Raw genomic sequence first — 19,447 nt, forward strand, 5'->3', positions numbered from 1 at the left:
TTTTTTTTAAATCTCTATTTTTTTTTTTTAATTTTATTTATTTTCAGAGAGAAACAGAGAGTGTGAGCAGGGGAAGGGCAGAGAGAGGGAGAGAGAGATTCCCAAGCAGGCTCCATGCTGTCAGCACAGAGCCTGATGCGGGGCTCAATCCCAAGAACCGTGAGAGCATGACCTGAGCCAAAATCAAGAGTCAGCCACCTAACTGACTGAGCACCCAGGGGCCCAGAAACCTTGATCTTAATAACAATTCTTCATGCTTTGAAAAAAAAAGAACAAGTCTCTCTTGGGCACATTCCTACAAAGGTGACCCTATACAAAGGAGGCAATAAGGTCTCCCTTGCCTTCCCCCTAGATCCTTCTGGCCCTAACAATCCAGATTCCCAACTCAGGGAAGACAACTTGCTGAATTTTCCAAGCAGACAAGTCCTTTATGTGCACATGTATACATACATGAGCATACACACACACACACACACACACACACACACACACACACACTGAAAATCTAAGGTTGAGTCAAGGAGAACTATTGTTGTTCATCTAGCCACCATGGCTGTATTTTCCAAGTGTCTTTGAACTAATGGTATTTTATTTTTTAACAGAGACACTTCTCAGGCCAACGTAGTAAGTCTTGTTCTGCCTATTTTAGCCCCATTGTGTTCAGGTCACAACATTTGGTTCTGATCAAGTAGAAGGCAGTCGAACTTAGTGAGGAAGGTCCCAGGCTGACAAGTCAGAGCAGAATCCTGCCTTGGGTAGGCCTCTTCTGAGCTGGATGACCTGGAGGGAGTTATTCTACCGCTTTTGAGCCCAGCTTCCTCATAGGTTAAAAAGAAAAAAAAATCTTACATCACAAGTAGGTCAAATTAAGTGCAAAAATGTATATAACAGTGCACCTGGGTGGCTCAATTGGTTGAGAGCCCGACTCTTAATTTCAGCTCATGCCATGATCCCAGGGTCATCGGATTAAGCCCTACATCAAGCTCCACACTGAGCATGGAGCCTGCTTAAGATTCTCTCTCTCTCTCCCTCTGCCCTTCACCACCCTCCCTCTCTCTCTCTCTCAAAAAAAAAAAAAAAAAAAAAAGTATGTAATGTATTTAACAGTTCCTGACACAAGAGGGGAAACTAATACATAATGAAGATTGTTGATATTAAAAATACAAGAACTTATAGTAGTTCCTTTCCTTATGCCTACAGTCAGACATACTGCTAAATACATGGTTTTAGAATACAGCTATAAAAAGTTTACTCTGACCTTTAGCATTTTATATTTCCTATGCTAATTTGAACTTACAGTGGAGTGAAAAATGATGTCCAGTGTCAGCAAAAGGCTTTGTGGTGTTCTCACTTCTGATTACAAGACAGATCAAATTTGTATCTTTTTCCATTAGGTTTATCATTGGAGACCTGTTAGATTCTGAAAATGACATCTTTGAGAAATCCAAAGAATGGGACGCTCACGGATCAGAAGAGCCACAGAAGGCCTTTGACCATGGGACAGAGCTAATCCCATGGTACGTGCTGTCCATCCGAGCCGATGTGCACCAGTTCCTGCTGCAGGGGGCCACTGTCATCCACTACGACCAGGACACGCACCTCTCTGCCCGATGCTTCCTCCAGCTTCAGCCTGACAACAGTACCTTGACCTGGACAAAGCCCACCACTGCTTCCCTGGCCAGTGCTAAAGCAAAACTCGGTGTGCTTAGTAACACGTCTGAGCCTGGCAAATTCCCGTTACTGGGCAATGCTGGACTAAGTGGCCTGGCAGAGGGGGTCTTGGATCTGTTCTCAGCAAAAGCTGTGTACATGGGACACCCTAGCATCGATATACACACTGTGTGTGTTCAGAACAAACTGGGTAGCATGTTTCTCTCAGAGACTGGTGTGACGCTGCTCTATGGGCTCCAGACCACGGACAATAGATTATTGCACTTTGTGGCACCCAGGCACACAGCTAAGATGCTCTTCAGTGGATTGCTGGAACTCACGAGAGCCGTGAGGAAGATGAGGAAGTTCCCTGACCAGAGACAGCAGTGGCTGCGGAAACAGTACGTCAGCCTCTATCAGGTAGGGGTGTAGCCGTCCCTCTCTCCTCACTCCCCTAATTCTCAAGTCATTAATCTTGCAAAGCCACACTTGGACCACCAGGGTTCATTCTCACCCTCTGTCATTTACTACCTCAGTGATACAGGGCACCTTTGACTTTACCTTTCTGTGCCTTGGTTTCTTATCTATAAAATGAGAATGATAGCAATACCCATTGTTAGAGCGGCTCTGGGGTTTGACTGAGTTAATATGTGTCAAGTCGTTAATGCCAGTTCCTAATGTATAAAGAATAGTGTGTGGCTTTTATTAGGTCCAGTTAACATTTTGTATGAAAATAGAGACTGCGGTCATTGTACTTCTCACAGCAAAGAAACCAGTTAATATAAGCATATTCGCTTACTCAAAGTTTCCATCGACAGCATTATGGTGTGAACGCTTTTATAATTAATTACGGACCAGCTGATACATTGGAAACCTTCACTTTGGAAATTGAAATCCTGCCCCATCACCTAATATGCTAGGTGACTCTCGGAGCATTAATTCACTGTGTCCTGCTGCCTCACTGTAGCACCTCTGAGCTTTAATGAAGTTCTTCCTCACCAGGTTTATATTGGCACAGCCCTGAGGAGGCAGCTTCTCACAGTCAGCTGCTTAAAGTGAGTGTGTTTCTCACTAACCCTAAAATTATCAGGTACTTAACACTCCAGCCAAGGGTGGCGGCAGAACTGGGCTGAGGTGTGAGAAGAGACCGGAAAGACCAGAATAGCATACTCCTGGAAGACAGAGGGCAGATTGCTCGGGAAAACCCTGCCACAAGGGGACAGGACACTATTGATGGCGTTTCCAAATGAGTTGTATCAAAGCATTCAGTTTTTCTTTTTAAAAAAAATTTTTTTAACGTTTTATTTATTTTTGAGACAGAGAGAGACAGAGCATGAACGGGGGAGGGGCAGAGAGAGAGGGAGACACAGAATCGGAAGCAGGCTCCAGGCTCTGAGCCATCAGCCCAGAGCCCGACACGGGGCTCGAACTCACGGACCGCGAGATCGTGACCTGAGCCGAAGTCGGCCGCTTAACCAACTGAGCCACCCAGGCGCCCCAAAAAGCATTCAGTTTCTCTTTGTTATGCTTTTCCATCGTTTTTGGCAAAAAAAAAAAAAAAAAAAAAAAAAAAATTATCTTTTTTTACTAGTGTCACAGAACAAATAGAACCATGGCTGAAATTACTCAAATGACTGATTTCATGTACTTTTCACAGTCCTAACATGTTTCTGACAAGTAGAGACATTTTCCCCTGGGCTGTTAGTAGAGATGCACATATATATGTGTATGTATGTGTATTTATATAATGCTCCCTTTTTCTCCTTTACCCACATTCATGCAATACTGATGAGTGGAGATCATATCCTGAACAACTAATGGATTAATTGATTAATAAGCATATAGGCCTATGTACACGATTATGCTAATACTGCACAGCACAAAGCCTATTTCAGTTAATTCATCTTAAAGTAGAAACCAAGATACCTGCTTCCTGTCCACTCCACAGGGAGAGTCCAGTGCAGTCAACTGCTTGGAAAAAAAGAAGTCTTCAGGGGCTATTGTAAATGTTGATTTCTTTTCAATTTTTTTTTTTTAGCATTTACTTATTACTGAGAGAGAGAGAGAAACAGAGAGACAGAGCATGAGCATGGGAGGGGCAGAGAGGGGGGAGACACAGAATCCAAAGCAGGCTCCGGACTCTGAGCTGTCAGCACAGAGCCTGATGCAGGGCTTGAACTCACAGACTGTGAGATCATGACCTGAGCTGAAGTCGGACGCTTAACCGGCTGAGCCACCCAGGCGCCCCAGGTAAATGTTGATTTTTAATTATAATCATTCCTCAGCTTCCACAGTCATGCAAATCCATTCAACCTGGACACAAACCAAAGTCTCTGAGCTCAGTTACACTCACTGTCACAAAGCGGCTGGCGATGTGGTTTATTTGCTCCATTTGTTTCCTTTCCCATCTTCCAGCATAAAGTAGCTGAATGAACACCTAGGGTGTACTTGGTCTCTCATTCACCCTGGCAGCCTTCAGTTTTTGCTGAAGAAGGCACCAGCTGAGACCAGAAACAGCAGAAGAGGTAAGAGGCACGGCTGGAGCAGAGACAGGAAGTGACCTGGAGCCAACTCAGCCCTTCCCAGTTGCACACACAGCAGCACCCCTCCCTTCCCCGCAGCCCCCACTCCTCCACCACTGCATGGGAACAAGCCGTTACGGTGTAATGGCAGAACGGCTCCATCTACTTCAGTCACTTCTGAAAACAGGTGATGGTCTGCCTCAAAACATTGTTCTGCATGAGCCGCCCAGGAAGACAAGGCAACATTTCTCAGAAACAGACACTCAGGATTTTTATTAAGTGAAACAAACTCAGCGACTGATTATTTTCCCAGCTCCCAAATTGTCTCAGAGAACATCAAAAAGATCCAAGTTGGTATTTTAAGAACAAAAAGTCAAATAGGCATCATGTTAAATGTCCCTCTTGGTGATTTATAATACCTCTTAGCACACTTAAGGCTCTTGAGAAGTCCTAAGGTACAAAAGAAATGGGTTTAAATGTACCTGTAAGTTAAAGAAATTTATGAACAGTCTCGGGTTCTTCCAAACTTCTATTAACAGCCCTGTAAGAGTACTTCTTTCTCCCCAGTTTGGAAAGGGCTTATGTAGAATGTAATTTTCATGACATCAGAGTCTTCTTGTGTGATGAGTGTGTGAAGCTTCTTTCAAATAGAAGTAGTTTAGTACTAGTAAATGCATTTGATCAAATGGAAATACTAACAAGAGATAAAGGGAAAAAAAGAATAGTAACCTTTATAATACAGCCTAGGAATACAGGAAAATAAAAGAAAGTAAGCTGCAAGAGATTTGATGTGAGGTGTAGGAGAAAGACTGGTGTCATGAGTTTTGGCTTGAGGTTATGCAGGCAGAGCTGAGAACCCATAATCCTGGGTATTTGGAAAGATCTCTGGGAAGCTGAGAAGGTCAAAACAGGGGTATCAGGTACAATTTGGTTGTAAGCAACAGAAACATTCTTGCTATCTTCTGGGGTGGGGGGGGGGAGGATTTATTCAAAGGATTAGATACATTTAACAGTACTTAAAATATCATACACAAAGATAATGCCAAGAGGCAAAAGTGCATGTATAATTTTTAAGGAATCAGCTTCCTAATCCTAATATCCACAGGAACTTCTTTTATTTTCCTGTATTCCTAAGGCTTCATTACAAGTATCACAATTTCTGTCTTTTGCTTTACCTCCTGTTACAATTTTCATTAGATCAATTTACATTTACTAGTATTAGAATACTCTCGTATCTGAAAGTAACTTTTTTCTAAAACTGAGAATGTATCTTCACTCACAATAGCTCTTCTTCCATATTAAAAAGAGAAGGTATATCCTTCACCCATCCCAATCAAGTTTCTGTTTGTACAAAATACAAGAAAGAGTCAAACTATATTTTGCTTCCCAGAAAGTCTCCTTTAAAGATTAAACAAAGGCATCTGCCTTTTCCAGGCCTAAAATATTTCTATTAAGGGTAAAGCTTGACCCATGTTAGGATGTTCTGAATTTAGAAATACCAACGCATTGGAGGCTGATTCTTTTATACGTACATGGTATGGGTCTATTAAATTTTTTTTTATTAAAGATTTTCTTTTTTTAGAGCAGTGCTAAGTTTACAATAAAATTGAGAGGAATGTACAGAGATTTCCCATAAACCTCCTGCCCCCCACCCATGTCCCATTGTCAGCATCACTCACCAGAATGGTACATTTTTTTACAAAGGATGAATCTGCATTGATATATCTTAATCATCCCAAATCCACAGTTTACCTTAGAGTTCATTGTTTAGGTTTGTACAACTATGTAATGGCATATATTCATAATTATAATATCACATGGAGTATTTTAACTACCCTAAAAATTCTCTGTGCTCTACCTGTTCATCTCTTCCTCCCACCCTACCTCATCCTCCACCCTTCCCCTGCAACCACTTATCTTTTTATTGTCTCCATAGTTTTGCCTCTTCTAGAACATCATATACTTGGACTCATACAATATGTAACCTTCTCAGGTTGGCTCCTTTCACTTAGTAATATTCATTTAAGATTCTTGCATGTCAGGGCGCCCGGGGGGCTCAGTCGGTTAAGCGTCCGACTCTTGATTTCTCTCACGCCATTATCTCACAGTTTCATGAGTTTGAGCCCATGTCAGGCTCTGTGCTGACCCTGCAGAGTCTGCTTGGGATTCTCTCTCTCTCTCTTTCTCTCTCTCTCTCTGTCTCTCTGTCTCTCTGTCTCTCCCCCCCTCCCCTGCTAGCACTCTCTTTCTCAAAATAAACAAACTTTCAAAAAAAATTATTAAAATAAGAGGATTCTTGCATGTCTTCCCATGCTCATTTCTTTTTATTGCTAAATAATACTCCAGTGTGTGGATGTACCATAGTTTATTTATCCATTTACCTACTGAAGGACATCTTGGTTGCTTCCAAGTTGTGGCAATTATGAGTAAAGCTAGCTGGTGTAAATATTCATGTTCAGGTTTCTTTGTGGACTGAAGTTTTCAACTGTTTTGGGTAAATACCAAGGAGCATGATTGCTGGAGCGTATCTTAAGAGAATGTTTACTTTTGTAAGGTGCTGCTGCGCTGCCTTCCGAAGTGACTATGCCATGTTGCATTCTCAGTAGAATGAATTCTTGTTCCTGTTACTCCACATCCCCATCAGCATTTGGTGTGGTCAGTGTTCGGGAGTTTGGCCAGGTGTGGAGTGGTGTCTCCTTTTAATTTGCAGTTTCCTGATGGTACATGATGTGGAATATCTTTTCATGTGTTTATTTGCCATCTTTATCTCTTCTTTGGTGAGGTGTCTGTTGAGGTCTTTGGACTATTTTTTCATTGGGTTATTTGTTTTCTTATTGTTGAGTTTTAAGTTCTCACTGTGTATTTGGGATAGCCATTTTTTTAAGTTTATTTATTTATTTTGAGAGTGAGAGAGAGAGCACAAGTGGGGAGGAACAAAGAGGAAGAGAGAGAGAATCTCAGGCAGGTTCCACATTGTCAGCACAGAGCCTGATGCAGGGCTCGAACCAGCAAACCATGAGATCATGACCTGAGCCAAAATCAAGAGTCGGACGCTTAACCGACTGAGCCACCCAGGCTCCCCTGGATAACCATTCTTTATCAGATGTTTCTTTTGCAAACATTTTCTCCCAATCTATGACTTGTCTTCTAATTCTCTTGACAATGTCTTTCCCAGGGCAGAAGTTTTACATTTTAAGGAAGGAGTCTATTAAATTTTTAAAGATGTGTTAGTTAAAACCCATAAATAAAAAAAATAAAACTTCTACAAAGGATTAGGTAGTTAATTCAATAACGTAGGTAAAATTTATTTATGAAATTGTGTCATGAAATGTTTATTCCACTTTGAAGTTAATTGTAGTGACTTATTCACAGGGACTATCTTGAGCAGGACTGCAACAAGAAACAATGATCTCCAGCCATTTTCATTCTCAGTATCACTGTATTCAAGATTCATTTTCCAGGGAGGGAGATTCTGATTGGCTTATTTGGATCTTATGCCAACCATTGGTCAAGGGAGGATGTTTCACCTTTTCATAGATTCAAGACTGTATCCAGAGGAAAAGAGATAAAGTAAAACTGGGGTATGGTCAGAGAAAAGAGAAATGATTAATGGACAGGCATAAATCCCAGATATCCACCATGAGAGATCACCAAAAGATATCCCACGTTAAGCATTCAAGTTACTCAGCATCCTGGGATCCATAACAGGATGCAGGAAGTGGGAGGTCACAACTCAAGTCATAAAATCAAATAGTTATTGAACGTTAGGGTAAAGGAGCAAGCACACACACAAAGACTTTGTTATTTACATAGTGTCTGTAACAAAGCAAAATGTATTCACAAGAACTTCTTTGGAATTGCAAAGGAGGGCTGGCCTTAAAAGTTTGTAGAAAGTAAAAACAGTATATGGAAATTAATTCTGAAATGTCCATTTTATACAACCTGTGAAATATCATCCATATTGTCTTTAATTCGTATGTGACTTTTTGTAGTTTTATTCACTGAGCCTCCTTACTTACAGAGAGAATTGTTGACCATTATTTAGTTAATTAATCTCTGCCGCTACTCAGCTCATTTGCATGGTGTTATCTTATGAGAAGGAGCTATCGCAAAGCATTGCATGCCCCTTAAGTATCTTTTCACTGCTCATAGCATCATAATATGCGTGATGTAGAGTCCCCTGGGCTCTCTAGTCTTGGGTATCAGTCACTCAAGAGGACAGCAGCCCAACTATTTTATTTATTTATTTATATTTATTTTACTGAGGTATAATAATTGATACATGATGTTACATTACTTTCAGGTGTGCACCAACTATTTAATAATATATTTTCTCTGTGGTTATCTCCCCAGAGCCCTCCAAAGTAAATTTCACATATGCCACATACTCTATATTTCAAATCAAACTGTCCCAACCATCAAACTAGAAAAAACAAAACCTGGAATGATGCAATACAAATAGAACTGGGTTTTATTTAAGTAGATTCACACACACACACACACACCCCTTAAGTCCTCCAGAGCCCTAAAATGCAAAATGCGTCTTCGTGAATGTTCCTACATTCTGGAATGTAACCTCTGAAACTGGGAAGGAAAAGTTTTTTTAATCCCACTTGAATGTGGCCCCCTTGAAGCACATCACTTACTGGAACTCAGCAGGGATGTGACCAGGACAACAGAGGATATGATGAAATTCCCAACAGAGAGTCCTGATGGTTAGAAAACAGAACCACTTGGGTGGCCAGGTCACTAGTCTTCAGTAACTGCCTGTGCTCCTCCACCTCTGGGAATTTACTAGAAGCCATTCATATATATACTTCCCCATTGCTTGCTGTTCCTTTAAGTGTTCAGAATGTGATTCTTTTACAGGAAGATGGACGGTACGAAGGCCCAACTTTGGCTCACGCCGTGGAGTTGTTTGGTGGCAGGCGGTGGAGTACACGAAACCCCAGCCCCGGGACATCAGCAAAGAGTGCCGAGAAGCCCAATGTGCAAAGAAACAACACCTTGGGCATAAGCACTACCAAGAAAAAGAAGAAAATCCTTATAAGGGTAGAGTGTTACTTGTTTATCAAGCACCAAACCCAATCATCCAGCACCATTTATGGTCTATGTCGCCAGAAACTACCTTAGATCATTTGGGTTGGGGACAAGATGCTCAGGGCTTACTGAGCATCTCCTGGTGCCAGGCCCCTTGTTAAGAATGGAGTCAGCACCAGGAAAAAGTCAGGGGCCACGAACAATGAGTATTCAGTAAGAGTCATTATCAAGCTATCCACAAAGTGCTCTGGGAGGAGAGAGAAGGAAGACTTAGGGCTAGGACGCAGGCAGAACAGGCTTCGTAGGGAAGCGGACAGATGGGTCATGAAGGGTGTATAGGATTTGTTAGACAACACGGGGGAAAGCATTTCTGGCAGAGGAGGCAGCAGGGAGGCATGAAAAGACTTGGCTTGTTCAGGGAAGCACATGTAGTTCCAGATTCCTGCTCCAAGCTGGAACACAGGCTCTGTGGTGGGTAAGCAAAGGCTAAAAAGACCAGGGATCAGGTTATGAAGGTCTTACAAGGCCAAAATGCTAAATGTAGAAACTAACTTAATTGTCAAGAGAAGCATGTCCATCCATGAATGAAAAGGTGATGTATACATATAACGGAATGGTGTTCAGGCTTTCAAAAAAAGAAGGAAATCCTGTCATACTACAGTGTAGCTGAACCTTGACGACATTATCCTAAGTGAAATAAGCCAGTCGCAAAAGGACAAATGCTGCATGATTCCACTTCCATGAGGTACCTAGAGTGGTCAAACTCTTAGAAACAGAAAGTAGAATGGTGGTTGCCAGGGGACAGGGATGGGGAGGGGGGTGCTATAGGGGGAGTTCTTTTTGATTGCGTATAGAGTTTCAGTTTTGTAGGAGGAAACAGTTCTAGAGATCCGTTGCACAACGAGGCACGTAGAGGTAACACTACTGTAGACTTAAAAGTGGTTAAGCTGGTAGACTTTACGGGGGCACCTGGGTGACTCAGCCAGTCAAGTGTCTGACTTGATCTGGGCTCAGGTCATGATCCCATGGTTCGTGGATTTGAGCCCCAAATCAGGTTCTACACTGATGGTGCCGAGCCTGTTTGGGATTCTCTGTCTCTCCCTCTCTGCCCCTCCCCTGCGCGCTCTCTCTCTCTCTCTCTCTCTCTCTCTCTCTCTCTCTGAAAATAAATAAATAGACCTTTAAAAAAAAAAAAAGAAGAAGAAGGGGGCACCTGGGTGGCTCATTCAGTTGAGCGTCCAACTTCGGCTCAAGTCATGATCTCACAGTTGACGAGTTCGAGCCCCACGTCAGGCTCTGTGCTGACAGCTCAGAGCCTGGAGCCTGCTTCACATTCTGTGTCTCCCTCTCTCTCTGCCACTCCCTCACTCATGCTCTGTCTCTCTCTGTCTCAAAAATAAATAAACATTTAAAATTTTTTTAAAAAAAGAAGTATTGGTCTTATAAAGTTGATATACAGCCATGACTATCAGAAAGAAACAAATCTTCAGGTTCCCCAAAAGCTTTAAAAAAAAAGTTGGGGGGCACCTGGGTGGCTCAGTTGGTTAAGCATCTGACTTCGGCTCAGGTCATGATCTCACGGTTTGTGAGTTCGAGCCCCACGTCGGGTTCTGTGCTGACAGCTCAGAGCCTGGAGCCTGTTTCGGATTCTGTGTCTCCCTCTCTCTCTCTGACCCTCCCCCATTCATGCTCTGTCTCTCTCTGTCTCAAAAGTAAATAAATGTTAAAAAAAAAAAATTTTAAAAAAAAAGTTGGTAGGCTTTATGGTTTTTACCATGGCAGAAAACATTTGGTTAGTTACCACTATATATTATATATTAGACTATATATGTTATCACTATAACACAATAATATATTTTCTCCATGGTTATCTAGAAAAAGTCCCACTCTTTGCATATTAGAGGCTGTTGATGCCTAAGCCGAGCTTTGTCTGCTTCATAATTTGGTCTCTGTGATTCCAGGGGTCCTTTGCCTGCTCTTATCAGCCCTCCCTGTGCCCTCCCCCTCCACCTCCGAGTGCTGCTATATAGCAAAAACAAGTGGGATAGTGTAATGTGAGAATACTTGGTCAGCCTTCACAGGGGTCTCTACTGGTTTGGGGCCAGGGATATTGAAGGCAGTCAGAAAATAGGGACGCACCTGAGCTAAAGCAGTGCCAGGAGGGAGAGAAACACAGAATAAGAGGTATCGACACGTGTGTGTTCCCAGGGTGAGAGCGGAGAGGCAGCCGATGATGAGATGGCCACCCGAAAAGCCAAAATGCACAGAGAGTGTCGCAGCCGGAGTGGTTCTGACCCTCAAGACATGAATGAACAAGAAGAATCAGGTAAAGCCACTTGTTGACATTAGAGATGTTTTATTTTATAGGGAAAAATATGCATTTGGTTTTCAATTATGATTTAAGTCTTGAGTGCATTCTTAACAAAACTCTTTGTCTTGTTAAATATACTTACCTTTGTATTTAACTAGATGATGGAACCCAACGGGTATTTCGGCAAGTACAGTGTACTTCAAAGAAGATTATCATTAATTAACTAGGCCTTATAGACAGAGGATGTGAGATATATAAAATACAAGGTGGAGGATTAGACCAGTGATTCTCAACCGTGACTGAGATTTTTTTTTTTTTTTTTAACATCTGGGGGCAAACCACTAAATACCTAGGAATAAATCTAACCAAAGAAGTGAAAAATCTATACACTGAAAAGAAAGCTTATGAAAGAAATTGGAGACACACATACACACACACAAATGGAAAAACAGTTCATGCTCATGGATTGAAAGAACAAATACTATTAAAATGTCGATACTACCCAAAGCAACCTACACATTCAGTGCAATCCCTATCAAAATAACACCAGCATTCTTCACAGAGCTAGAACAAACAATCCTAAAATTTGTGTGGAACCAGAAAAGACCCTGAATAGCCATAGCAATCCTGAAAAAGAAAACTAAGCTGGAGGCATCACAATCCCAGACCTCAGGCTATATTACAAAGCTGTAATCATCAAGACAGTATGGTACCGGCACAAAAAAAGACACTCAGATCAATGGAACAGAATAGAGAACCCAGAAATGGACCCACAAACATATGGTCAACTAACCTTTGACAAAGCAGAAAAGAACATCCAATGGAAAAAAGACAGTCTCTTTAGTATGGTGCTGGGAAAACTGGACAGTGACATGCAGAAAAATGAACCTGCACCACTTTCTTACACCATACACAAAAAAAAACTCAAAATGGATGAAAGACCTAAACGTGAGACAGGAAACTATCAAAATCCCAGAGGAGAAACAGGCAAAAACCTCTTTGACCTCAGCTGCAGCAACTTCTTACTTGACGTGTCTCTGGAGACAAAGGAAACACAAGCAAAAATAAAATATTGGGACCTCATCAAGACAAAGGCTTCTGCACAGCAGAGGAAATAATCAACAAAACTAAAAGGCAACTGACCAAATGGGAGAATATATTTGCAAATGACATAGCAGATAAGGGGTTAGTATCCAAAATCTATAAAGAACTTATCAAACTCAACACCCCAAAAACAAATAATCCAGTGAAGAAATGGGCAAAAGACATAAATAGACACTTTTCCAAAGAAGACATCCAGATGGATATGAAAAAATGCTCAACAATACTCATCATTAGGGAAATACAAATCAAAACCACAATGAGATACCACCTCACACCAGTCAGAATGGCTAAAATTAACTCAGGTAACAACAGGTGTTGGCGAGGATGCAGAGAAAGAGGAACCCTTTTGCACTGCTGGTGGGAATGCAAACTGGTGCAGCCACTCTGCAAAACAATATGGAGGTTCCTCAAAAAATTAAAAATAGAACTACCCTACAACCCAGCAATTGCACTATTAGGTATTTATCCAAAGGATACAGGTGTGCTGTTTTGAAGGGGCACATGCACCCCAATGTTTATAACGGCACTATTGACAATAGCCAACGTATGGGAAGAGCTCAGATGTCTATTAACTGATGAATGGATAAACAAGATGTGGTATATATACACAATGGAATAGTACTCGGCAATCAGAAAGAATGAAATCGTGCCATTGCAACAACATGAATGGAACTAGAGTGTATTATGCTAAGTGAAATAATTCAGTCAGAGAAAGACAAATATCATACGATTTCACTCACATGTGGAATTTAAGAAATAGAACAGATGAACATAGGGGAAGGGAAGGAAAAATAAGATAGAAAGAGAGAGGTAGGCAAACCATAAGAGACTCTTAAATACAGAGAACAAACCGAGGGTTGCTGGAGGGGTGTTGGTGGGGGAATGGGCTAAATGGGTGAGAGACATTAATGAGGACACTTGTTAGGGTGAGCACTGGGTGTTATATGTAAGTGATGAATCACTAAATTATATTACTGAAATCATTATTACACCACATGTTAAGTAACTTGGATTTAAATTTTAAAAAATAATATAAATAAATTAAATAAATAAATAAATAAATAAATAAATAAATAAATAAATATCTGGGGGTGCCTGGGTGGCTCAGTCAAGCATCTGACTTCAGCTCAGGTCATGGTCTCACCATTTGTGGGTTCAAACCCCACCTTGGGCTCTGTGCTTATAGCTCAGAGCCTGGAGCCTGTTTTGGATTCTGTGTCTCCCTCTCTCTGCCCCTCCCCTGCTCTGTCTCTCTCAAAAATAAATAAACATTAAAAGGAAATAAATAAATAGATAGATAGATAGATAGATAGATAGATAGATAGATAAAATATCTGGATGCCCCTGGCCACACCCCAGCCAAACTGATTCCAGCACCCTCTGGCTGGGACCCTAACATCTCTATATTTTTAAGTTCCCCGAATGATTCTAATACGCAGCCAAGGTTGAGAACTCACCACGTTAGTCCATTCATCAGAATATTTTGATGTTTCTTGTATAGAGATTGCCTGCATAAATTGATTCGCTCAGACATTGAGAAGCATCTTTGGTTTTTCTTTGATCTCTAGGGAGAGGATAACTGGTGTCATTGTCTCGTTTCTGTCTTTCTCTCTCACAGAGGCAAATGCCATCATGAGCCCTCCTAACACTCTGCCTTCCAGAAGAGCCCACTCTTTGACCACGGCTGGGTCCCCTAACTTGTCTGCCGGGACATCATCTCCCAACAGGCCAGTGTCTTCCCCTGTGCTGTCTTCTTCAAACAAGAGCCCGTCCAGGTGGGGCCTTAACATGATAAAACAGAAGGACCCTTCATATCATTCAAGTTATGTCAAAGGGCATCTTCCAGTGCTCTGTGGAAAGCCTCTCTCTAATTTTGAGTAACGATTACATTGAAAACTGAAAAACCCACAATTTTTAAATACTTCCAATTTCCCTGATTTTGCACTCCTACCTTCTCATATTACTATAATTACTCCTAATTATTAGACTAATCCTTCAAAGGTCATAGCAGTAACAAAACCTGATCTATGATTTTCTAAAGTTGCTTTGTCGAATATGGTAGCCACTGGCCATGGTGGGGTGGGGGCTGGGGGGATAATAATAGCTATTTAAATTCAATTTTAAATATATTAAAATTAAATAAAATTTAAAATTCAGTTCCTCAGTCACACTATGCACATTAAAAGTGTTCCATAGCTACAAGTGGCCAGTGGCTACAATACTGAACAGTGCAGATATAGAACACTTGTTTCATTGCCAAAACTTCTATTGGATAGCACTATTCTGAGGAATAAATTAAGTTTTAATAGAAGCCACTTTACCCTTTGCTGATAGGTGAAATATATTTTATACCATCTCATACATAAGATACATGTCTGTAGAAATGAATGTATTAGAGCAAATTGGGTATGCTAGGTGTAATTCTAAAGCTGGTATTATAGTAAGTTACTTATAAAGTCCATGTAAATTACAGATTTGAAACATCTACCCTCTCAGAAGAAATAATATTAACATGAAAGCTTTCCAAAGGAATTAGAATGCCACACCATCTCCCTCGACCCCTCAAAAAGTTTAAGAAATTCAGAGGTTCAGACAGAACCAAGATAAAATAGGCACTCTTTACTTTATCAGAGGGATTGGAGGAGGAAATGGATCTGTGTAGACACTGGCTTTGGAAACATTATACACACACACTTTCTCTCTTTCTGACGCTCTCAAGGAAGTTTGCTACTGATAAGAACCCTACATGTAGTAAATCATCTTTTAAAGGGAAGCATTCTTTTACAATGTGAATAATGAACATAATTTATGCCTTATACATTCAGATTTCTATACTCAGTGAAACTGGGTCAAAGGTACATGGAAATTCTTTGTACCCTCTTGCAACTTTTCTGTCAGCTTAGGTTTGTAACAAAATTAAGAGCTACAAAGAATCAGAATTCTGTACGTGCTGTTTCAGCCTGTACAGTATCCTGGATAAATAAAAGAGCCAGAGAACTTAGATTGAGTGGCTTCTCCTTTATTTCAATCACTCAGGAGCAGGAAAGGGAAGGCCAGAGTAAGGGAGGAAAATCTTTCCAAAGAGGTAGAACTAATATGCTAGATGCAAGATCACAGAGCCCTCCCACAAGAAGACAGGAGTCAGTGCCCACCGAGTAAACTACAACAGAAAGGCAAGGAAGAAAAATCACCCCGAATGCTGTTCAAGGAGAAGGCAAGGCTGAGCCTTAGAAAGGGAGACAGTGGACAGAGTTTCCTAAAGGTTCCTGCAGACAGTGGCAAATGATAAGCCACCTTATCCAACCTTTTTCATCTTCCTGAACCTCTACCCTCTTGTTTCCAACACCACGGGGGATCAACAACCCATGCCTACAAAGGACTGTAAATCCATCCTTTTGTAATTTTCGTCCATGTATAGAGGTGAACTTCAGATGTCAACGCAAAATAACTTTCCATGAACAAACACTGTTCGCAAGATTGAGGATAAACTGGCTATTCGTTACAACCTTCTCTGTACTTATATATTTGAAACATTTCAAAAAGTCAAAACAATAAAATAAAGCACAAAAAAACAAAAATGAAAAAAAGGAAGATCCTGTTTATTTATTTGACTAAAAACCAGCCAAAATATTTCTTAAATTATCTTGTCAGGGAACAAGTATAGAAAATAAAAATGTTGTGAAACAGCTAGAGTGAGGTTTTGACCTAGTGACTGGTATTTTTATATTGAATATACAGCCTTGGCAGGTGCAGATATGTTCTAGGCAGAGTTGGCTTCTTTCCATTCTTAATATTTTTGTGACTCACATTTTCCATTAATATTAAAAGTCCTTCCTTGTTTTCATCTAATAACTGGTGAAGAAAGGAAAAAGAGAAGACATTGATATGGACTTTTTTCTCCAATGTGTTTCTATAATTTAGAATGTAGGAAAGAACATGCATAATTTCCCATAGGCTATACTTGAGTAATTTGGAAAAATTACTCAATTTTTGGAAAAAATTGAGCACTTTTGGAAAAAAAAATAATACTGATTTTTCTTGAGAAACATTGAATTTAAGTTTTTTCCCCCCATCGACCTGTGATTCCAAAGAACTGTGTTAGTTAGTAGAGTAACATTACCCTTAGCCTCGTGGCCCTATTGAGTAGGCTGTGAGCATGACACGGTTTCACTGAATGAGGTGTTTGCTCTGACACACTATAGATTAGTTTTGAGAGAAGTGAAAAGAGGGTCTGGAAAACAGCCTCAATCCTGAATGGCCTGCGGTCATTTGCAGGCAAAGACATTTGCAGGTCTTTGCTCATGCGCCGTCAGAGGACGTCCCTGGGGCACAGTGGCCATGCCTGTTAAGGCCATGTCTTTGTTGCAGTGCTTGGAGCAGCAGCAGCTGGCACGGGCGGATCAAAGGCGGAATGAAAGGTTTCCAGAGCTTCATGGTTTCAGACAGTAACATGAGCTTTGTTGAATTCGTTGAGCTGTTCAAATCATTCAGGTACGGCATGCTGTCTTCCTGCCCTTCCTCAGCCCCCCATCTTTGTAACAATACTAAACGTGAGTGTTTTCCACTCCCCGCCCAGCGTGAGGAGCCGCAAGGACCTGAAGGACCTCTTCGACGTCTACGCCGTGCCCTGCAACCGAGCCGGCTCCGAATCGGTGCCGCTCTACACCAACCTAACAATTGACGAAAACACCAGCGATCTTCAGCCTGACCTAGGTTTGTGGAACGGTTTTATATTTCCCGTTGAGACCTTTCTATCTAAAAGCAAAGATGAGAGGTCCAGTCACACGAACCCTCAGCCAGTTCCACATGGTGTGCTGTTCCCTGCGGCGTGATGAAACGCTTTGAGGATTGTTTCAAGGTGCCTGGGGGGGGGGGGGGGGGGGGGGGGGTAGGTGCTACCGGCATTTTCAGCAAGGAAATGCATCATGGTCTGAGTCTGTTTATGCATTCCAGGATATTTAATCAATAGAGTCTTCCAGTCATTCTGATGATGGAAAACCCTCTCCCACCTGTGTCCAACGTCCACTAGGTGTGTGGTGCACCACCCATATCCTCCCCGCCTACAGGCCGACGGTGCTCAACCCCAGGGTGAGGGTGTCTGTCCGTTGACAAGAGGTGTCTTTAGTGACCCGAGAAGAGCACTCCTGCCGAACATCCAGGGCACTTGTCTTAGTGGGTAAACCAAGATGTCTGCCTCCTCTGTCCCACTCATCACTACCACCGTCACCAACCACATCAAAAACCCTATGCTGTCATCACCACTGATGCATTGTCAGCCTACTATTTTTCTCTTCTGTTCTTGCTGACAACTAGAAACACAAAAAAGCAGAAACAAGAGAAACTGCCCTCTTTCAGTTGCTTTTTTATTACTTAAAAACTTACATTATCCTCAGCTAAGAAAATTCACCTTTTCAACTTTAGTCATAAAATGTGCATAACTATGGATTAGTCAAGTAGTTGTACCTTTAAAAAAAATCTTTTTAAAAAAATTTTTTATGTTTATTTATTTTTGAGAGACAGAGACAGAGTGTGAGCAGGGGAGGGGCAGAGAGAGAGAGGGAGACACAAAATCCGAAGCAGGCTCCAGGCTCTGAGCTGTCAGCACAAAGCTCAATGCGGGGCTCGAACTCACGAGCCATGAGATATTGACCTCAGCCAAAGTCAGACGCTTAACCGACTAAGTCACGCAGGCGCCCAAAAATTAACAGACGTTATTTTTTAGAGCAGTTTTAGGCTTACAGAAAAATGATTGTAAAGTACAGAGAGTTCCCGTATACAGTTCACCCTGGAGCAAAGCAAGGGTTAGGGATGCGGATCCCCCATGCAGTCAAAAATCCGAAGGGTTAACCTTTGTCTCCCCCAAACTTAACTACTAATAGCCTGCTCTTGACCAAAAGCCTTAATGATAGCAATAACAGTTGATTAATCCATATTTTGTATGTATATCATGTGTTATATTCTTATAATAAAGTAAGCTAGAGAAAAGACATTATTATTAAGAAAATTATAAGGAAGAGAAAATACATTTACAGTATTATACTGTGTTTATCGAAAAGCTCTGCATACACGTGGACCCACATAGTTCAAACCCATGTTGTTTAAGGGTCAACCATACTCTCCCCTCCCCAACATACACTGTTTTTCCTATTATTAATATCTTGTATTACTGTGGTATGTGACAGTTGAGCTGATATTGACATGGTATTAACGACTGAAGTCCACAGTTGAGTGTTCACTGTGTGGTACATGCTATGGGCTTTGACAGAAGTATAAGCACATGGATCTACCATTACAGTATCATACGCAATACTTTCAATGTCTTAAAAATCCCCTGTTCCCCACCTTTTCATTCTTCCCACCTTCCCTCTGAACCCCTTTTTACTGTCTCCATAGTTCTTTCTTTTCCAGAATGTCATATAGGTGGAATCATACAGTTTGTATGTAGTCTTTTCAGATTGGCTTCTTTCTCTTGGCAGTATGTATTTAAGGTTCCCCGATGTTTTTTCACAGCTCAATAGCTCATTTCTTTTTGTCACTGAATAATACTCCACTGCATGGGTGTACCACTGTTTATCCATTCACCTTTTGAGGGACATCCTGGTTGCTTCAAAGTTTTAGCAATTATGAATGAAGCTACTATAAATATCTGTGTGCATGTTTTTGTGTGGACATAAGTTTTCGACTCCTTTGGGGAAAAGCCTGGGAACGCAGTTGCTAAATCGTATGGGTAAGCCTGTGTTTAGGAACTGCCAGCTTCTCTTCCAAAGTGGCAAGAATTAAATAGAATAACTGGCCATAAATGTGGTGCCAATGTGGAACA

At 41.3% G+C, this 19,447-nt stretch overlaps 1 protein-coding gene across 1 annotated transcript in view; it reads left to right on the forward strand.

The window, feature by feature from the left end:
* Nucleotides 1-19,447, forward strand: part of LOC122201660 (1-phosphatidylinositol 4,5-bisphosphate phosphodiesterase epsilon-1-like) — a 224,901-nt gene that overhangs the window by 145,359 nt on the left and 60,095 nt on the right. Inside the window, 6 exon segments of the mRNA XM_042907512.1 lie at nucleotides 1,395-2,070; nucleotides 9,042-9,224; nucleotides 11,421-11,538; nucleotides 14,246-14,402; nucleotides 16,996-17,118; nucleotides 17,204-17,340. Coding sequence (XP_042763446.1) covers nucleotides 1,395-2,070; nucleotides 9,042-9,224; nucleotides 11,421-11,538; nucleotides 14,246-14,402; nucleotides 16,996-17,118; nucleotides 17,204-17,340 — 1,394 coding nt within the window.

The sequence above is a fragment of the Panthera leo genome, chromosome D2 (genome assembly GCF_018350215.1).
Source record: "Panthera leo isolate Ple1 chromosome D2, P.leo_Ple1_pat1.1, whole genome shotgun sequence".
NCBI classification, from domain to species: Eukaryota; Metazoa; Chordata; class Mammalia; order Carnivora; family Felidae; genus Panthera; species Panthera leo.